The sequence below is a fragment of the Periplaneta americana genome, chromosome 13 (assembly GCF_040183065.1).
Source record: "Periplaneta americana isolate PAMFEO1 chromosome 13, P.americana_PAMFEO1_priV1, whole genome shotgun sequence".
Taxonomy (NCBI): domain Eukaryota; kingdom Metazoa; phylum Arthropoda; class Insecta; order Blattodea; family Blattidae; genus Periplaneta; species Periplaneta americana.
Window position 1 is genome coordinate 62,655,100 of NC_091129.1, and position 14,906 is coordinate 62,670,005.

At 35.4% G+C, this 14,906-nt stretch overlaps 1 protein-coding gene across 9 annotated transcripts in view; it reads left to right on the top strand.

Annotated features, from left to right (window-relative positions):
* Positions 1-13,020, top strand: part of Unc-115a (Uncoordinated 115a) — a 609,469-nt gene extending 596,449 nt beyond the window's left edge. For all 9 annotated transcript variants that reach the window (XM_069843363.1, XM_069843357.1, XM_069843355.1 and 6 more), the window contains one exon: positions 3,180-13,020. In XM_069843363.1, coding sequence (XP_069699464.1) covers positions 3,180-3,293 — 114 coding nt within the window. In that variant the 3' untranslated portion in view covers positions 3,294-13,020. The remainder of the gene's footprint in view (positions 1-3,179) is intronic.
* Positions 13,021-14,906: the final 1,886 nt, after the last annotated feature.

The following is a 14,906-nucleotide window of genomic DNA, read 5'->3' on the forward strand; positions in this document are numbered from 1 at the left end:
TGAGATAGAGAAAATATTTGCTGATCTTGAACTATATTATGTTGCAATACTACAGTAACACTGTTCTGTTATGCCGCGGGGTTTTCATTTGCCGCGTTGCCCATACAGTTAGTATGTTTCCCGCCTGCTTCCACTAACGAACGCTGCACCATACAGTGACAGTTGCGAGTTAGTTAATCATCTCCACTCGTGTGTGAAGGTTGAATTAGGCGTGTCGTGTTGTGTTGTGTTGCGTTGCGTTGCGTTGCGTGTTCAGCATTGTTGCAATGCGATTTTCATTACGTGAACATATGTGTATATGTTTACTATATACATAAAATATAGAAAATCTTGTGCGAGAACACGACAGAACTTTCGTAACAAATTTCCAAATAGACTTGTGCCTAATGTTACTACAATAAGAAGCTTAATCAAAAAAATTCAAACAGACAGGTTCAGCAAATGATCGTAAAATACAAAGGAAGAGACATGTTTTTACAGAAGAAAAATTAGACGAGATAGGACAGAGACTAGAGCACACCCCGCAAAAATCTCTTTAAGTGTTTGGAGCAGGAAACAGAAGTAAGTTATGAGTCCGCTCGTCAAGCAACAAAAATACTTACATTAAAGCCATACAGAATTCCGGTATTTCAAAAGTTAAATGAACACGATCCCAGTAAGAGGTTGCATTTTCGTAATTGAATTTTAGAGAACGTAAATTCTGAGGAAATTGATCTGACATTAATTTATTTTTCTGATGAGACCTATTCTCATTTAAATGGACACGTATTCAAAACACCTTTGTACAGTGAATAAAATAGGTGTGTGGTGTGCAATGAACAGACACAGAATTATTGGGCCTATTTTCACTCATGGCACAATTACCAGCGAGTGTTATGTGAATGAGGTCCTTGACCCATTTTTAGATGAACTGACTTATGGAGAACGTTCTTCAGTATATTTCCAACAAGACTCCGCCACTGCTCATACCGCCGAAGCATCCATGAGAGAATTGCGTCGAATTTTCGGAAGGAGAATTATCAGTAACAATTTGTGGGCTCCACGAAGTCCAGATTTAACACCATACAATGTCTATCTATGGGAGGCACTTAAAAATAAGGTTTAGGCGAATACATACAATAAATGAGCTTAAAAACTATATAAGAGCTGAAATCGAGTCAATCAGTGAAGCAGAACTTCTTAAAGTAATTAACAATTTCATAAGAAGGTGTCAACAGTGTGTAGCAGTTGATGGGGGACATTTTCAACACCTACTTTGAGCTGAGTAAGTACAAATTCCTATACTGAATGTTTCAGTGCTGGCAGACCGGGTGGCTGCTTGGCCACAGATAAGCTCTTAGCAGCAGGCGACAGGAAAATGAAAACGTCCGGCTAAACAAAACTGTCACTGTAGCTTTCAGGTCATGAAAGTCCGAGCCCTAATTATATTATTATATGTACTGTATGTATGTCTAGTCAGCAGTCTGAAGACTGGTTGGAACCTTGTAAATGACACCAATAAGGCATTACTCATGAGGCAACTAAGCCAGGAGATAATTGGTGACCAGTTCTTTCCCCCCAGTTAGTCTTAGTATATACTAAAATTGATACAAAAATGTTAATAATCATTAATTAAATTAACTATTGCATATTATAAATAAGCTTATTCCTTGTTTAATTTCCATATTGTTGGTACTTACCAGTATCTGATGATCCAGTTTGTTTGAGCAAGGAATGTTGGTCATCCAGTATCGTAAATACTTGTGGAAATCCACACAAATTGAATGTCTTAAATTAATTTTACATACATATTTGCTCTAATGGACTCCACATATTGATCCACTGAGAATTGACAGGAGAGAAAAACAGAACAATTTCTGATTTACTACACTGCCTGCAGGACACACACCAAAAAGCAGGACATGTGTAGTGAAATCTGGACATCTGATAACCCTAGTCAAAATTGAATTAAATCTTGTCAGTTTGTTAAGTAGTAGATGATTACCAATTAAAGTAGCAAGACCATTTTAAGGGGTTAGGTACAGCTTACAGCAGTAAAATTTTTGGAATTATTTAACATTTTTTTCCTCCATTACTAATCTTGTACAATAATGAAAATTGGCATGTGTAAAACACTGTCCTTCAGCTATATGAAAAAAAATATTTTCACGATTAAAAAAATAATAATTATTTATATATTTTTTCAAAATTCAAAATGTACAGTTCACTGTGCAGTGTTGAAGCATTTCCCTCATAACTCATAACTCATAAACTTGTTAACTTTTTCATCTTCTCTCTCTTTTATTTTATTGCTGAAACTCATTTTTACAATATCATGCTCTTTCAACTATATTCCTTAATAATCCTTAATAAATTATATATATATATATATATATATATATATATATATATATATATATATATATATATATATATATATATTGTGTTTGAAGAAAATACTGATATTTGACCATTTTGTAAAATGAATTTATTTTTTATCAGACAATCTATCAAAGATAGAGAAGTGATCTTGCGTCATATTGAAGATAATATGACATGCATTAATACACACAAGAAATTTCATCACAGAATGTTAGATAGTTTTTTTAGTTATGTGGGAAATGCTTCATCACTGCCAGTGAAATGAATTTTGAAAAAAAAAATATATATATATATTTTTTTTTATTGTAAAAATATTTTTTTCATATGGCAGAAGGACAGTGTTTTACACATACCAATTTTCATTATTGTAAAAGATATAGTAATGGAGAAAAAAATGTTTAATATTTCCAAAATTTTACTGCTGTAAGCTGTACTTAACCCCTTAAAGGAATAAGATTAAAAGGAAGATAAATTAAGGACAAGAGTAAACAATTTTTAAATGTTAAATGTAATGTTTTATTTAACGACACTCGCAATGCCGAGGTTATATCAGCGTTGCCGGTGTGCCAGAATTTTGTCCCACAGGAGTTCTTTTACATGCCAGTAAATCTACTGACATGAGCCTGTCGCATTTAAGTACACTTAAAATGTCATCGACCTGACCCGGGATCGAACCTGCAACCTCGGGCATAGAAGGCCAGCGTTATACCAACTGCACCAGCCAGGCCGACAACAATTCTTAATGTAACCTACTACATAGAAGGATAAGTGTTGTAGTTGATGATGACCATGTAACGATGGTTTATGTCTGTTTATAGCGTCACCTGTCCGACACAGAGTTTGAGGCAGTGCTTCAATTAAACCGGGTTGAGTTCTACCGTTTGCCGCAGTGGAGACGGAACGACCTCAAACGACGTGCTCGCCTCTTCTAATGGAACTCCCTGACTCTGCTGGATGAACTGTGCTGCCATCCCAGATTAAGATGCCGCAACTTGACATGGATTGAACGCTGCTGTTCAGCTTCACTAGAAATAGTTGCACAGGGGAAAAATACTCTTGCTTTGTACAATAACAATCAGTTATGTGATACTGTACCAAATGAGGCTGTTGCCCCAGCTCTTGTTATACTCTCATGCAACTTGCAGCTGTTCTTCCTCGAGCAGTGTTTATATTGTTTCCTTGTTGCTTTCTTCACTGTTCCCAGCTTCTCACTGGCCATGATGGCAGCACAGAACAGTGGTGCTTCTCTTTGTTGAAATGGTGCAGGAAATCGGACACAGTGACATAGCTTCATAGGGGTAGTAGAATCCCTTAACCGTTTTTCCCTTCTTTTATTTAAGAATGTAATGCGAATAACATAACTTCTGACCCACAAAAGAAACTTCTAGACACATAGCTAAAACGAATACTGGTGTGCTATACAATAATCCTTTGAAACCTGACTTATTTCTGTACTTTATCAAATGATTTAAAATCTTCAGGCTCCGATTCTGGTAGATGAAAACTAAATTTTCTTCTCACTGTTGGTTTAACTCATCATAATCTTAGTTGCCTAAGCAGATCTGCTCCAACAAAGAGATGTTGAACAGATGTAGTCATAATTTCACATCTCCGTATGAACTAATATGGGTTGCATATGTATTATTTACCTGTTTGTAAGCAAGATCCGTGTAAAAAATACCCTTATAAAATGCATATTACTTTATGACAATGAAAGTCTTGTAAATGTTCTGGCAGCAGAAATTCTACCAAGAATCTGTCCCTCATTAAACACCAAAATAAAGAAAAGAAAGGCAGCTGTTTTAAAAGTTTTCCTGGAGTTCTGTTATTCGCATTAACATCAATTTCTGGTGACTAGTTGTGGGACGCAACAGAGGGCAGTGTGAGGCATCTTATATGATGTTTGCTTGTTTTTATCGTAAGCTTAACTATTATGTCTCCTGGTAGGACAGTTTCTGATGGACCCTGACGTCATGCTTTGCAGCAAAATCTCTCATAACATTGCCTCCAGGTAATGGACATTACGTCTGTGCGATTGTGGGTGGTCTCTCCTGGTTCATCGTCACTGTATTTTACTCTCTCCAGTTTCTATATTCTGGTTAGTAATTTTGCGGAACAGGATTTGTAAGTGAAGAGAGATTTTTATGCTTTTAATATTAATTTTATGACTTCGTTACACGTGGTTTTGTTTGTATGGAAGAGAATTGGATGAGTGGAAGAGAGACCCACAATTGCTAATCTTAAGTAAGGTCGTGATTTTAGCCCAGAATGTTTGATTAAATGGGATTTCTAATGTATGTATTACAAAAAATAACTTTCTTTGACTTGGTGCACGAGTTTTAACTATACTTATGTACGGTACCTTCTGATTTGTACAGCCCATGTATATTATTGGTAAAACAATAACATTATAGGTTATTGTGTGTTTTCTTCCTGATCGAATGTTATAGTTTAAGTTTTCCTCGTGGTCTGTGAATGATGGTCGGTGCTTTTGAGTGGCGTCCACTCCACAGTCTTTCATACCATAACTTTTACTAATGCTCAGTGATACCAACTGTATAGCTAGTTGTTAAATCAGAATGAATGGGACACTTCTCGAATGCACAACAGGTTTGAAAATAAAGGCAAACGATGATATTGCTGTATGTATGATCACTTAAAATGAGTTATATGATTATTTTTAGTTGAAACTTGCCAGATTATTTATTTTGTACAGAACAGTATGTGGTCATGAATTACCCCCCAAATGGGTGTTTTCTCTCTCAAATGTTCGTGGCCTGTTGTCTGAGAATACAGAACAACCCATTCATTCTTATTGTCAAAACATATCCATATCACAAGATATCCCATCCTTCTACAGCAGGGGTGCCCAAAGATTTGCATACACCATGATGCCAACGGGAAAATGTTTGAAGGTGTTTGTAATTTTTGCACAAGTAATTATTTGGCTCATATACACGTGAACTTAGCTTGCCAGCCAAATAGTTCTAGCATTGGACTCCCCTGCTTTCATGTAATCAGTGTATAAGTGCCATAGTGCAGGCTTAGCACATATGATGCTACTCTGATGCTATCAAGCAATTTTCTTTCAGTGTAAGAAATAGAGAAATGAAAAGATAACAGAGAGCAGTGCGAAGAAGTTGAGAAGTGTCTGGACTAGTGTCCAGTTGCGTCCTCTTTTATAGTTTTGTCTAATACCGAGAGCCAAAATGTCTCGGAACTATCCGGTAGTTTCCTTGTATTTCGTGTTAAACAGCTGTTCTTTCACAAACCGTAACTTCTAAGGTACATTATCAGGAGTCTGAACTTGATAACAATATTGTATTCTTCTGGGAAAGCTTTGTTTCACCTCTCTTATACATCTGTGTGGCATGGTGCTTAATCACTGAGATAACTGTTCCCATTACATAGCTTTTCAGAGTCTGAACTAGTTTTTAATCCTTTAAACTCACACTCCTAAAACAAGTCTAGGCCGCCCCTCTATTACCACTGTATTGAACATGTATCATTCCATTTTATTTGTTGTGAAGAAAATAAACTGACATGAAAGGGAAGAGAGATAAGCACAAATGTATGGCAGTTTTCTAACAGTGTGAGATTTCACAGTAGTCACTTTGTAAAATACACGTCATTGCTCTTTGTAGTGAAATGAACAAACTTCATGTTCGAAGCAGTATATTTTCGGCTATAAATATTTAATAATTCTGAAGTCTTTCGTGACAGGTTTATTTCAGAATACTAATTATTAATTATTTAATTCAGTGAATTGATAATTTAACCTTTTCTGTATTCCCCTTGTGCTATATGGAGTCTTATGCTTTAGTTTCCAATGTGTTGTCGCTAAAAAACTCTTTCAGAATACACCAAGACATGCAGTAAAATTTTACTAAAATATATATATGCGGACCAAACATTGCGCAAGAAGCCAATTTTGTTGTTTCTAAATTTCTTTGTTCTTGCTCCGCATTAGTTCGAGATAGAAGTATGATACATGTAAATTTTGTTATACAGTGGTTTTAATTTTCCGCAGTATTATTCCATGTTCGTTAAATCATACAATACTGTGTGAAGTATTCTTGGTGCATTACAAGATTCTTAACATTCCTAATTGGTAACACGATTAGGCATAAACGTAAGTTGAAAATGAACAAAATTTCTTAGCATTGAAGATTCTCAAAATCCACAGTTATTTCCAAATAGATACAGCAGTATAACGAGTTTTTCTATGGATATGCAAATCAAAACCTGTACTCTATTTTAAAACATCTCCAGTTTTATTTCTATAATCATGAAGTTACGTAAATATATAGACAAGTATCAAACGGAAATAATGTACGTGCATTTTACATTATAAAAAAGTTCTCTGAACAGCATTTATCAAATATTAGACTATCTTCGTTTCATAATGGGATGTGACTGAATTACAACTACGAAATTGCCATCTGACTAGTCCAAAGCATTTATGTTTTAATATGTTAAGTGTACAGTAAACTTATATTGTGGAATGGGGTGGCGGCTTATATGGTGAGACAACATCAATTCAATCTACAATTCCTCCATTTTGCGATACTCCAGAGGCAGAAATTCTTCTTAATGTTTTTCCCCTTTTTTGAATGCTCCCCTCGTATCCCTATGCCACTGTTGATACGGTTGTGAATGTAGAACGCAATTCCTTGCATCATCCAGAAAGTTTTAAATCATTTAGGTTATCCTTAACATATCTGTAACTACAGAAATCGGCTCATTAAGAGACGTAGCTATTCCATGAACTCTTTATCATACGCCACTGCCCCTCTTTCATCTTCCCCTCCTAAGAAGAAATGGAAATGTACTCGACTTGAATGAAAACGTTGAGTCCTCCCACCCCACGTGTAAATATACCTCATCATGGTGCAGCATGCTATAGAGATTGACAGACTTTGTTACATTTAAACCTATAGGCAGCTGTAAAGACGATGCCCCACTTTTCTCTTCAAACCAAATCTATTTCAGAGACAACTATTAATATATAAAATATTGTAAGCTTGCTGCTGTATAAACAGCACACTTATAAGTGTGGGAGTGAGTAGTTTTATTGACAATGTTCAAAGATTAATATTATTGTCCTTAATTGCAAACAAAAGAACAACAAAAATAAATAAATAAAAGATTGTGTGATTGCGACATTCGTGAATTTTAAGAAATCTGCTGCTTTTTATTTAATTTTGTCTTCATAAGGAAGACAATTTGGATCTAAAAGTTTGTATTCTGAAAATTAATGTTGTGATATTGCAGCTATGAATTGTAGGACTTTTCATTGCAATGAAAGGCTAGCATTTTTTAATTGTTCCTACATTAGTTCCAGATCGAATGTATGTCATTGGTTTAGATGGTGTAATAGCAAGTGTGGTATTTCTTTTGCTTTTTGGTGCTAGTCGGAAAGTAGGAATTTATTTATAAAATGAGTAAAATTTTAGACATTGTTAATATTTTAAATTGGCAGATAATTTTCATTTTAACTATGCCTTATATTTTAAGTGTAAGTTTTTGAAGTATGAATTTGCAATAGAGAATATACATACAGAATTCTTGGCATTGTGATGATTGTTGAATTACTTCTACTGTATACATCACAAGGGGCACAAATTGATGAGGATATGACAATATCTAGTTATTCTATGTGCTTAATATTAGAACCAGATTAAGAATATATTATTTTGGAGTAATTCATAAAAAAATTAAATATATTGTTATGAAGTGATAATGAGGAAATATATTATTGTGTGTATTAATAAAATTTGTCGTATTATTTACTCAAATTGTTTTTAATTTATCATCCCTCACTCCACTGCGATGTACAGTCTTTTCTTACTGTACCTGTATAGTGTTTCGATTTTTCTTCCCTTTCTTCTTGCTTTCTGCATCCTCGTGGAATCTTACAAGATTAATCATTTCAGATGAAAGGGACGCATACATAAAGCATTCAGATCAGTAGTTGCTTTTGGAAGAAGTGACGAGAATAGTTGTAATAATATGTGGAAGAGAAGTATATGAATGAATTGTATAGAGTGATGACAAGTAATTGTTGTTTTTAGTGCCCTTCTTACGTCAAACATTTAAAAGTTTTCAGTTCTTTAGCTTTAGAAAATCATCAGAACTTTTTAAAGAAACATGTTTCAAACAATAATTTTTTTTGTGTTTTTTAAATTTTTAGTTACTTCTGTTGATTATTTGAAGCTAGACAATAGAGAACTTTCAAGTATGCGTTTTATCTCTATAAAAATATTAATAATTCCTGATTAATTTTTGTATGAAATTTTCGTTTTCGAGTTAATAATGTTGTTATCTCAAACAGTGTATGTTTCACATCTTTATAATGTGATATACAGGGTGAACTAGAACTCTAACGACAAATTTTCACAGGTTGTTCAGGGATGTTGACTGAGTGTTTTGTTATAAGGAACCTATGGTCTCCTGTGACTTATTACTGAGTAATGTATTGATGTGTTTACTTGTAGCATGTTGTTTGGATGGTGATAAGAAGGGTTCTGATTAGGGTGAGCAGATTCACATCGATAAAAAAGAGAACACAAAGTTTCAGAAAGGAGGACATCGTTCGAAAAAAGTGGACAGAAAATATGTATTTAGATTTAGGCTTATTATACTTTAAATTACATCAATATCTATTTTATTGTTGACCTGGTTGGCGAGTTGGTATAATGCTGGCCTTCTATGCCCAAGGTTGCGGGTTCGATCCCAGGCCAGGTCGATGGCATTTAAGTGTGCGACAGGCTCATGTCAGTAGATTTACTGGCATGTAAAAGAACAAAATTCCGGCACATCCGGCGATGCTGATATATCCTCTGCAGTTGCGAATGTCGTTAAGTAAAACATAACATTTCTATTTTATTACGAAGTATTTACAGTATAGATTTAGGCTTATATCATACTTAAAATATATTAATAGCTATTTTATTACAAAATAATTATGAAAAAAGTAATAATGATTTTGCAGTTAGCTGCATATTAAAGTCAAAGGAACTATAATTTTTAAAGAGGACAGATAATACCTATTTAGATACAGATTTAGGCCTTTATTATACTTAAAATTATGTCAATATCTATTTTATTATAGCATGCTTATGATAAAACTTAATAATATAAAATGATTTTACAGTTAACTACATATAAAAGCAACGACCATAACAAGTAAGAGCAAAGAGAGTTATGATCGTTGGCAAAGAGTATATTTCGTCGATGCTGCTACCACCTACAGGCAAATTACTTGAGAAAGGCGTCAAATCAGATAATTAAAAAATATCAGTCATACAAGTTACGAAAAGGAGAACATTTCTTGACTTTTTAAAAATCCGCCCGGACCCCCAGACAAAGGCCTGAAAAGGAGGACATGTCCGGATAAAAGAGGATGTCTGGTCATCCTAGTTCTGATAGTTTACAAAAAAACTAAGTTTTGAAGTAGGTACTGTAATACAAACAATACAAAAATTACATGAGTAATGAAACTAACCTTAGAACAAAATGCATACTTGTTTGTTAAACACTTCACTGTACAGTACACTGTGTACCCTTCACTTCGTTTAAAGCAGCTGTTCAAAATGTCGACCACCATGATATCTACAAACTGTACAGTGACGCACCGTGGACTGTCGCATATGCTCTAGCATCTCAGGCGAATGGCGCACCTCTTCAGTGGCTGCAAGAATCCTTGCAACCAGATCAATTTCAGTGTCGGCTGGAGTCTGTAGAGATTATGGCGGTCAACATTTTGAACAGCTGCTTCAAACGAGATGAAGAGTACACAGTGTACTACAGTGAAGTGTTTAACAAACAAGTATGCATTTTGTTCTAAGGTTTGTTTTATTATTAATGTAATTTTTGTATTAGTATTACAGTACCACTTCAGAACTTAGTTCATTACTTTTTAATTTTTCCTTGTAATCTATCAGAACCCATCTTATCACCATCCAAACGACATGCTATAAGTAAACACATCAATAGCACATTACTCAGTAATAAGTCACCGGAGATCATAGGTTCCTTATATCAAAACACTCAGCCAACATCCCTGAACAATCTGTGAAAGTTTGTTGGTAGAATTCTGGTTCACCTTTATATAGGAAAGCCATTGCACAAAAACATTTTTCAAAAACATGAATCCAATCTTTCATGGCAATTCGACTGGTATCAAGTTTACAGATAATTATAGTGAGTCGTAGAGAATGATAATTTAATAGTTACAAAATCGGAGAAATATTAACCAAGAAACTGCTCAGAAACATTAGGTTTCATTATCCCCTTGTATGTCTTGCGCTGTGGCATTGCGGTGTAAGGTATCCTGCCTAGGACTTGCGTTACGGAATGCGCAATGGTTCGAGTCCTCATGGGGGAAAAAATTTTGTCATAAAATTTCGGCCAGTGTATGGGACCAGTACCGACCCAGCATCATGATGCACTTGGGAAGCTACGATAGGTAGCAAAAATCCGGTTTCGCAAACCAGCTATATCGGCTGGGGGGATCATTGTGCTAACCACACGATACCTCCGTAGTGGTTGGATGATCGTCCACCTCTGCTTCGGCATGTGGACGTGAGGCCAGCAGCCGGCTGGTCAGTCTTGGCCCTTCATGGGCTGTAGCGCCATGGATTTACTTTTATTTTACTTATCCCTTGTATATGATGGAGATGCTTAAGACTTGTCATAATGCTCGACAAAAATGTTAATATTCTAAATTGGCCTAAACAGCATTAAGTAGGTACTCTTCATGTGTGAGTTAATTAGTGACCTATAAAGACCTAAACCTAGATTTTATATCATTGTAACAAAGGAAATCATACCATTGTGGAACAGTGATATTAGTTTCGACTTTTCAGACGTTATAGTATAGTTAACTGTGTGAAGTAAATGCCAAGAATTCATGTATATTTAAAATTGAGAAATTCGCACAATCCTGATTTGTAACATTGATGAACGGAGGATTAGAACGTAGCTTTAAGTACAATGATTTCAATGTTCGTGAAGGTGTGAGTCAAGTTGGAGTCTGGTGGTTGATATGTTGGAAGTGCCTCAGATTGTGCACTAATTTTGTAGTTGTATGTTGGTATCAGTATTGAAAATAGTCTCATAACCTTACATGTGTGTCACATACTTCTTATTATTGCGTAATGCTGCTTCCAAATCTGGATCTGAAAATTGCGTACCATCACTGCAATCTCTCTCTTTTGAACAGTCTTTGAAATCCGTATGAAACTTGTAGCATCTTATTTTTTTTCTGTACCTATCCTAAATTAATTAATTATTTTGAAAATCTTTTGTGTTTCTGTTCCGAATTTTTAATGCTATTACATCGTTCCTATTTCTTGCTATATTTAATATACCATAACAGAAAGTGATTGCCTCCAATGTAGCTTTCGTTTCTTAAAATTTGAGGAGAATATTCCATTTTTCGAAACAAAGCCCCGGATTTTAGAATAAAAAAATAACTCTTGCAGCCTAAAAACACTTTATGCTATTATAACAGACTTTACCAGTCATTTGAATTCTCAAGTGACACTGAAATAATTTTTTATTCAACGTCTTTTTTTTTTATAAGTGTTAATGAAGGCCAGAATGTGAACGATTTTTAATCTTTCAATAATATATTCTTAAGTTCAGTTCCACGCCGTAGCATCATGGTCTAAGGCATCCTGCCTAGGACTCGCGTTACGGAATGCGTGCTGGTTCGAGTCCTCATGCAGCTGGGGGGGATCATCGTGCTAACCACACAATACCTCCATTCTGGTTGGATGATCGTCCACCTCTGCTTTGGCATGTGGACGTGAGGCCAGCAGTAGGCTGGCCGGTTTGGGCCCTTCATGGGCTGTAGCACCATGGATTATTATTATTATTATTATTATTATTATTATTATTATTATTATTATTATTATTATTATTATTATTATTAAGTTCTGTCAGTTCATATTTTGTCCACTTAAATTTGAAATTAGACTGATATTTAGAAAAATAGATTCAGTCCTAAATATCCGAAACTTATTCATATTTCTCCACGTCCATTTATTGTACTCGATCTCCAAAGTACTTTCTATTTTTTTTAGACTTGCTGTAAAACATTTAAATTAGATTTTAATATTTTCACTCATATTATGCTGGTACTACTACCAGGACAAGTTCTTCAAAATTTATTTTTGCAAGATATATATCACAGTTTTCGAACACCTGAATTTATGAATATCTATTGTTAAAAAATTGTTACATTATTATATACCTTATGGAGAGAGAGAGAAAATGTGTTCCCTAATAATACATGTTTTGATTTTGAAATGCAAATACATATTTGAAAAACTGTTCAGAAAAGTCGCGTTGAGGACTAGCAGTACTGACACCAACTGAACAAAGTGTGTGGCCCACTGTAAGGTTGTAGGTGGAGGGTGGATGTGTTTCTCTCCCTTCTGCATTTTATTCGCCCCTCTTCTCAGAGAAAGGGGGAAGAAACACATGCTGACTGTGTCACATCACACATTGCTTCTGATTCCTGTGTATAAATACTACATACAGTAATAAGATGATAATATATATTATTATTTTGAAAATGCTTTATATGTAGATGGCAGTTAGATGTAGATAAGATACATTCAGTGAAATAAACTAGAAAACTTTGCTTCATTCTCTTTGTTATTTTTTATTCCTATAACCTCCATACATATCATTAAAATTGTGAGTAATGTTTTCACTTGAAAGAATAGTGGAGTGGTGCCATCTAGTCTGCTGTCAAAAAATCTGAAAGTTAGAGTTTATAAAATATTTATATTACTGGTTGTTCTGTATAGTTGTGAAACTTGGACTCTCACTTTGAGAGAGGAACAGAGATTAAGGGTGTTTGAGAATTAGGTTCTTAGGAAAATATTTGGGGCTAAGAGGGATGAGAATGGAGAAAGTTACACAACGCAGAACTGCATGCATTGTATTCTTCACCTGACATAATTAGGAACATTAAATCCAGACGTTTGAGATGGGCAGGGCATGTAGCACATATGGGCAAATCCAGAAATGCATACAGAGTATTAATTCCTGATTTACCACGCAAATCGTCTGTAGCTGCATTTAGATTGGCAACAGGCTATGACTGGCCAAACACCTGCATAGATTTGGACTGTATCAGTCCCCTAACTGCCCATTGTGCAACTCAAACCAAGAAATCAATTCGGAACACCTCAAAATCTGTGCTTCAATGGCTGACCATGACAATATCTTTGAAAAATATTGGAGTGCAAGAGATCAAATGAGTTTATTGTCAAACACCTGACACTAGAAAACAACAACAACATATAGTGTGTTAGTTGGGAGACCGGAGGGAAAAAGACCTTAGGGGAGACCGAGACGTAGATGGGAGGATAATATTAAAATGGATTTGAGAGAGGTGGGATATGATGATAGAGACTGGATTAATCTTGCGCAGGATAGGGACCGATGGCGAGCTTATGCGAGGGTGGCAGTGAACCTCTGGGTTCCTCAAAAGCCATTTGTAAGTAAGTGGAGTGGTGCAGTTGTAACTCAGCTGATCTAGTGAATTTTGTGATGGAATGAATGAAGGGAAAATTTTCTCCGAGTAATTTGATTTCCCTCATCATGATGTCTGCATGTTGATGGATGGAGTCCAGAGTTGTGTGAATGTATGTAATAGGTAGTCCAGTACATAGCATATGTACAGATACTGCCATTAGATTCTGTGGTCTTGAGCCACCTTTGAGCGAGGTTTTTTGTCCCACAGCAGTACCAATTTCTGATTTTTGATGCGAAGAATTTGGTGATTCCCATTTCAAAAGCTTCCAAGTTTTGGAAATTACTTCCACGCAGGAAGTGGCCCATGGATCGAAACATAATCTGAAGGCACAAGCTCAGGTCTATAAAAGCCTGTTTTCACCATAGTTAAACCGTGGTCTAGTCATCTCGTGCAGGTTACATGGGCGGCAGCATGTGGAAATCTTATGGAGTAGACGCATTTTCGTTCACAGCACATCGAAAACCATGCTTCAATCTTCGTGGGACGACTTCTATGCCAGGTGTGGTAGTAGTTCGATTCCTCCCAATTCCTGATGTTTTTTTTTTTCCATAGTTGTTCGAGTGGTATAAAGTCTCGCATTATTCTGTTGCAAGAGAATTCTATTTTGATTAACTACCTATCTCTCAAAACCTAATGAATCTAATGAGCACGTTCTTTCGGAATAAACTCTTGTGAATCACACCTTCAAAATTCCACCAGACACACAACTTACTTTGAGGCCTAATCGAGTTCGATTAACGACGACTTTGGCAGGCTGACGGAGTTTTATAAGAAATTTATCGATTTAACCACATTTTATTAATATTGAATATATGTATATAGGGAAATAGTGAAGGAGGAGGATTCGGTCTGGTGCTGTAGATTGAATTCGGTGTACCTCAGTGGTTAGAGCGCTTGGTACGTAGAACAAGAACCCGGGTTCGATCCCCGGTGCTGGAGTGAATTTTTCTCCTCAAATATTAACATTTTATTAAATTAAATCAGTGTG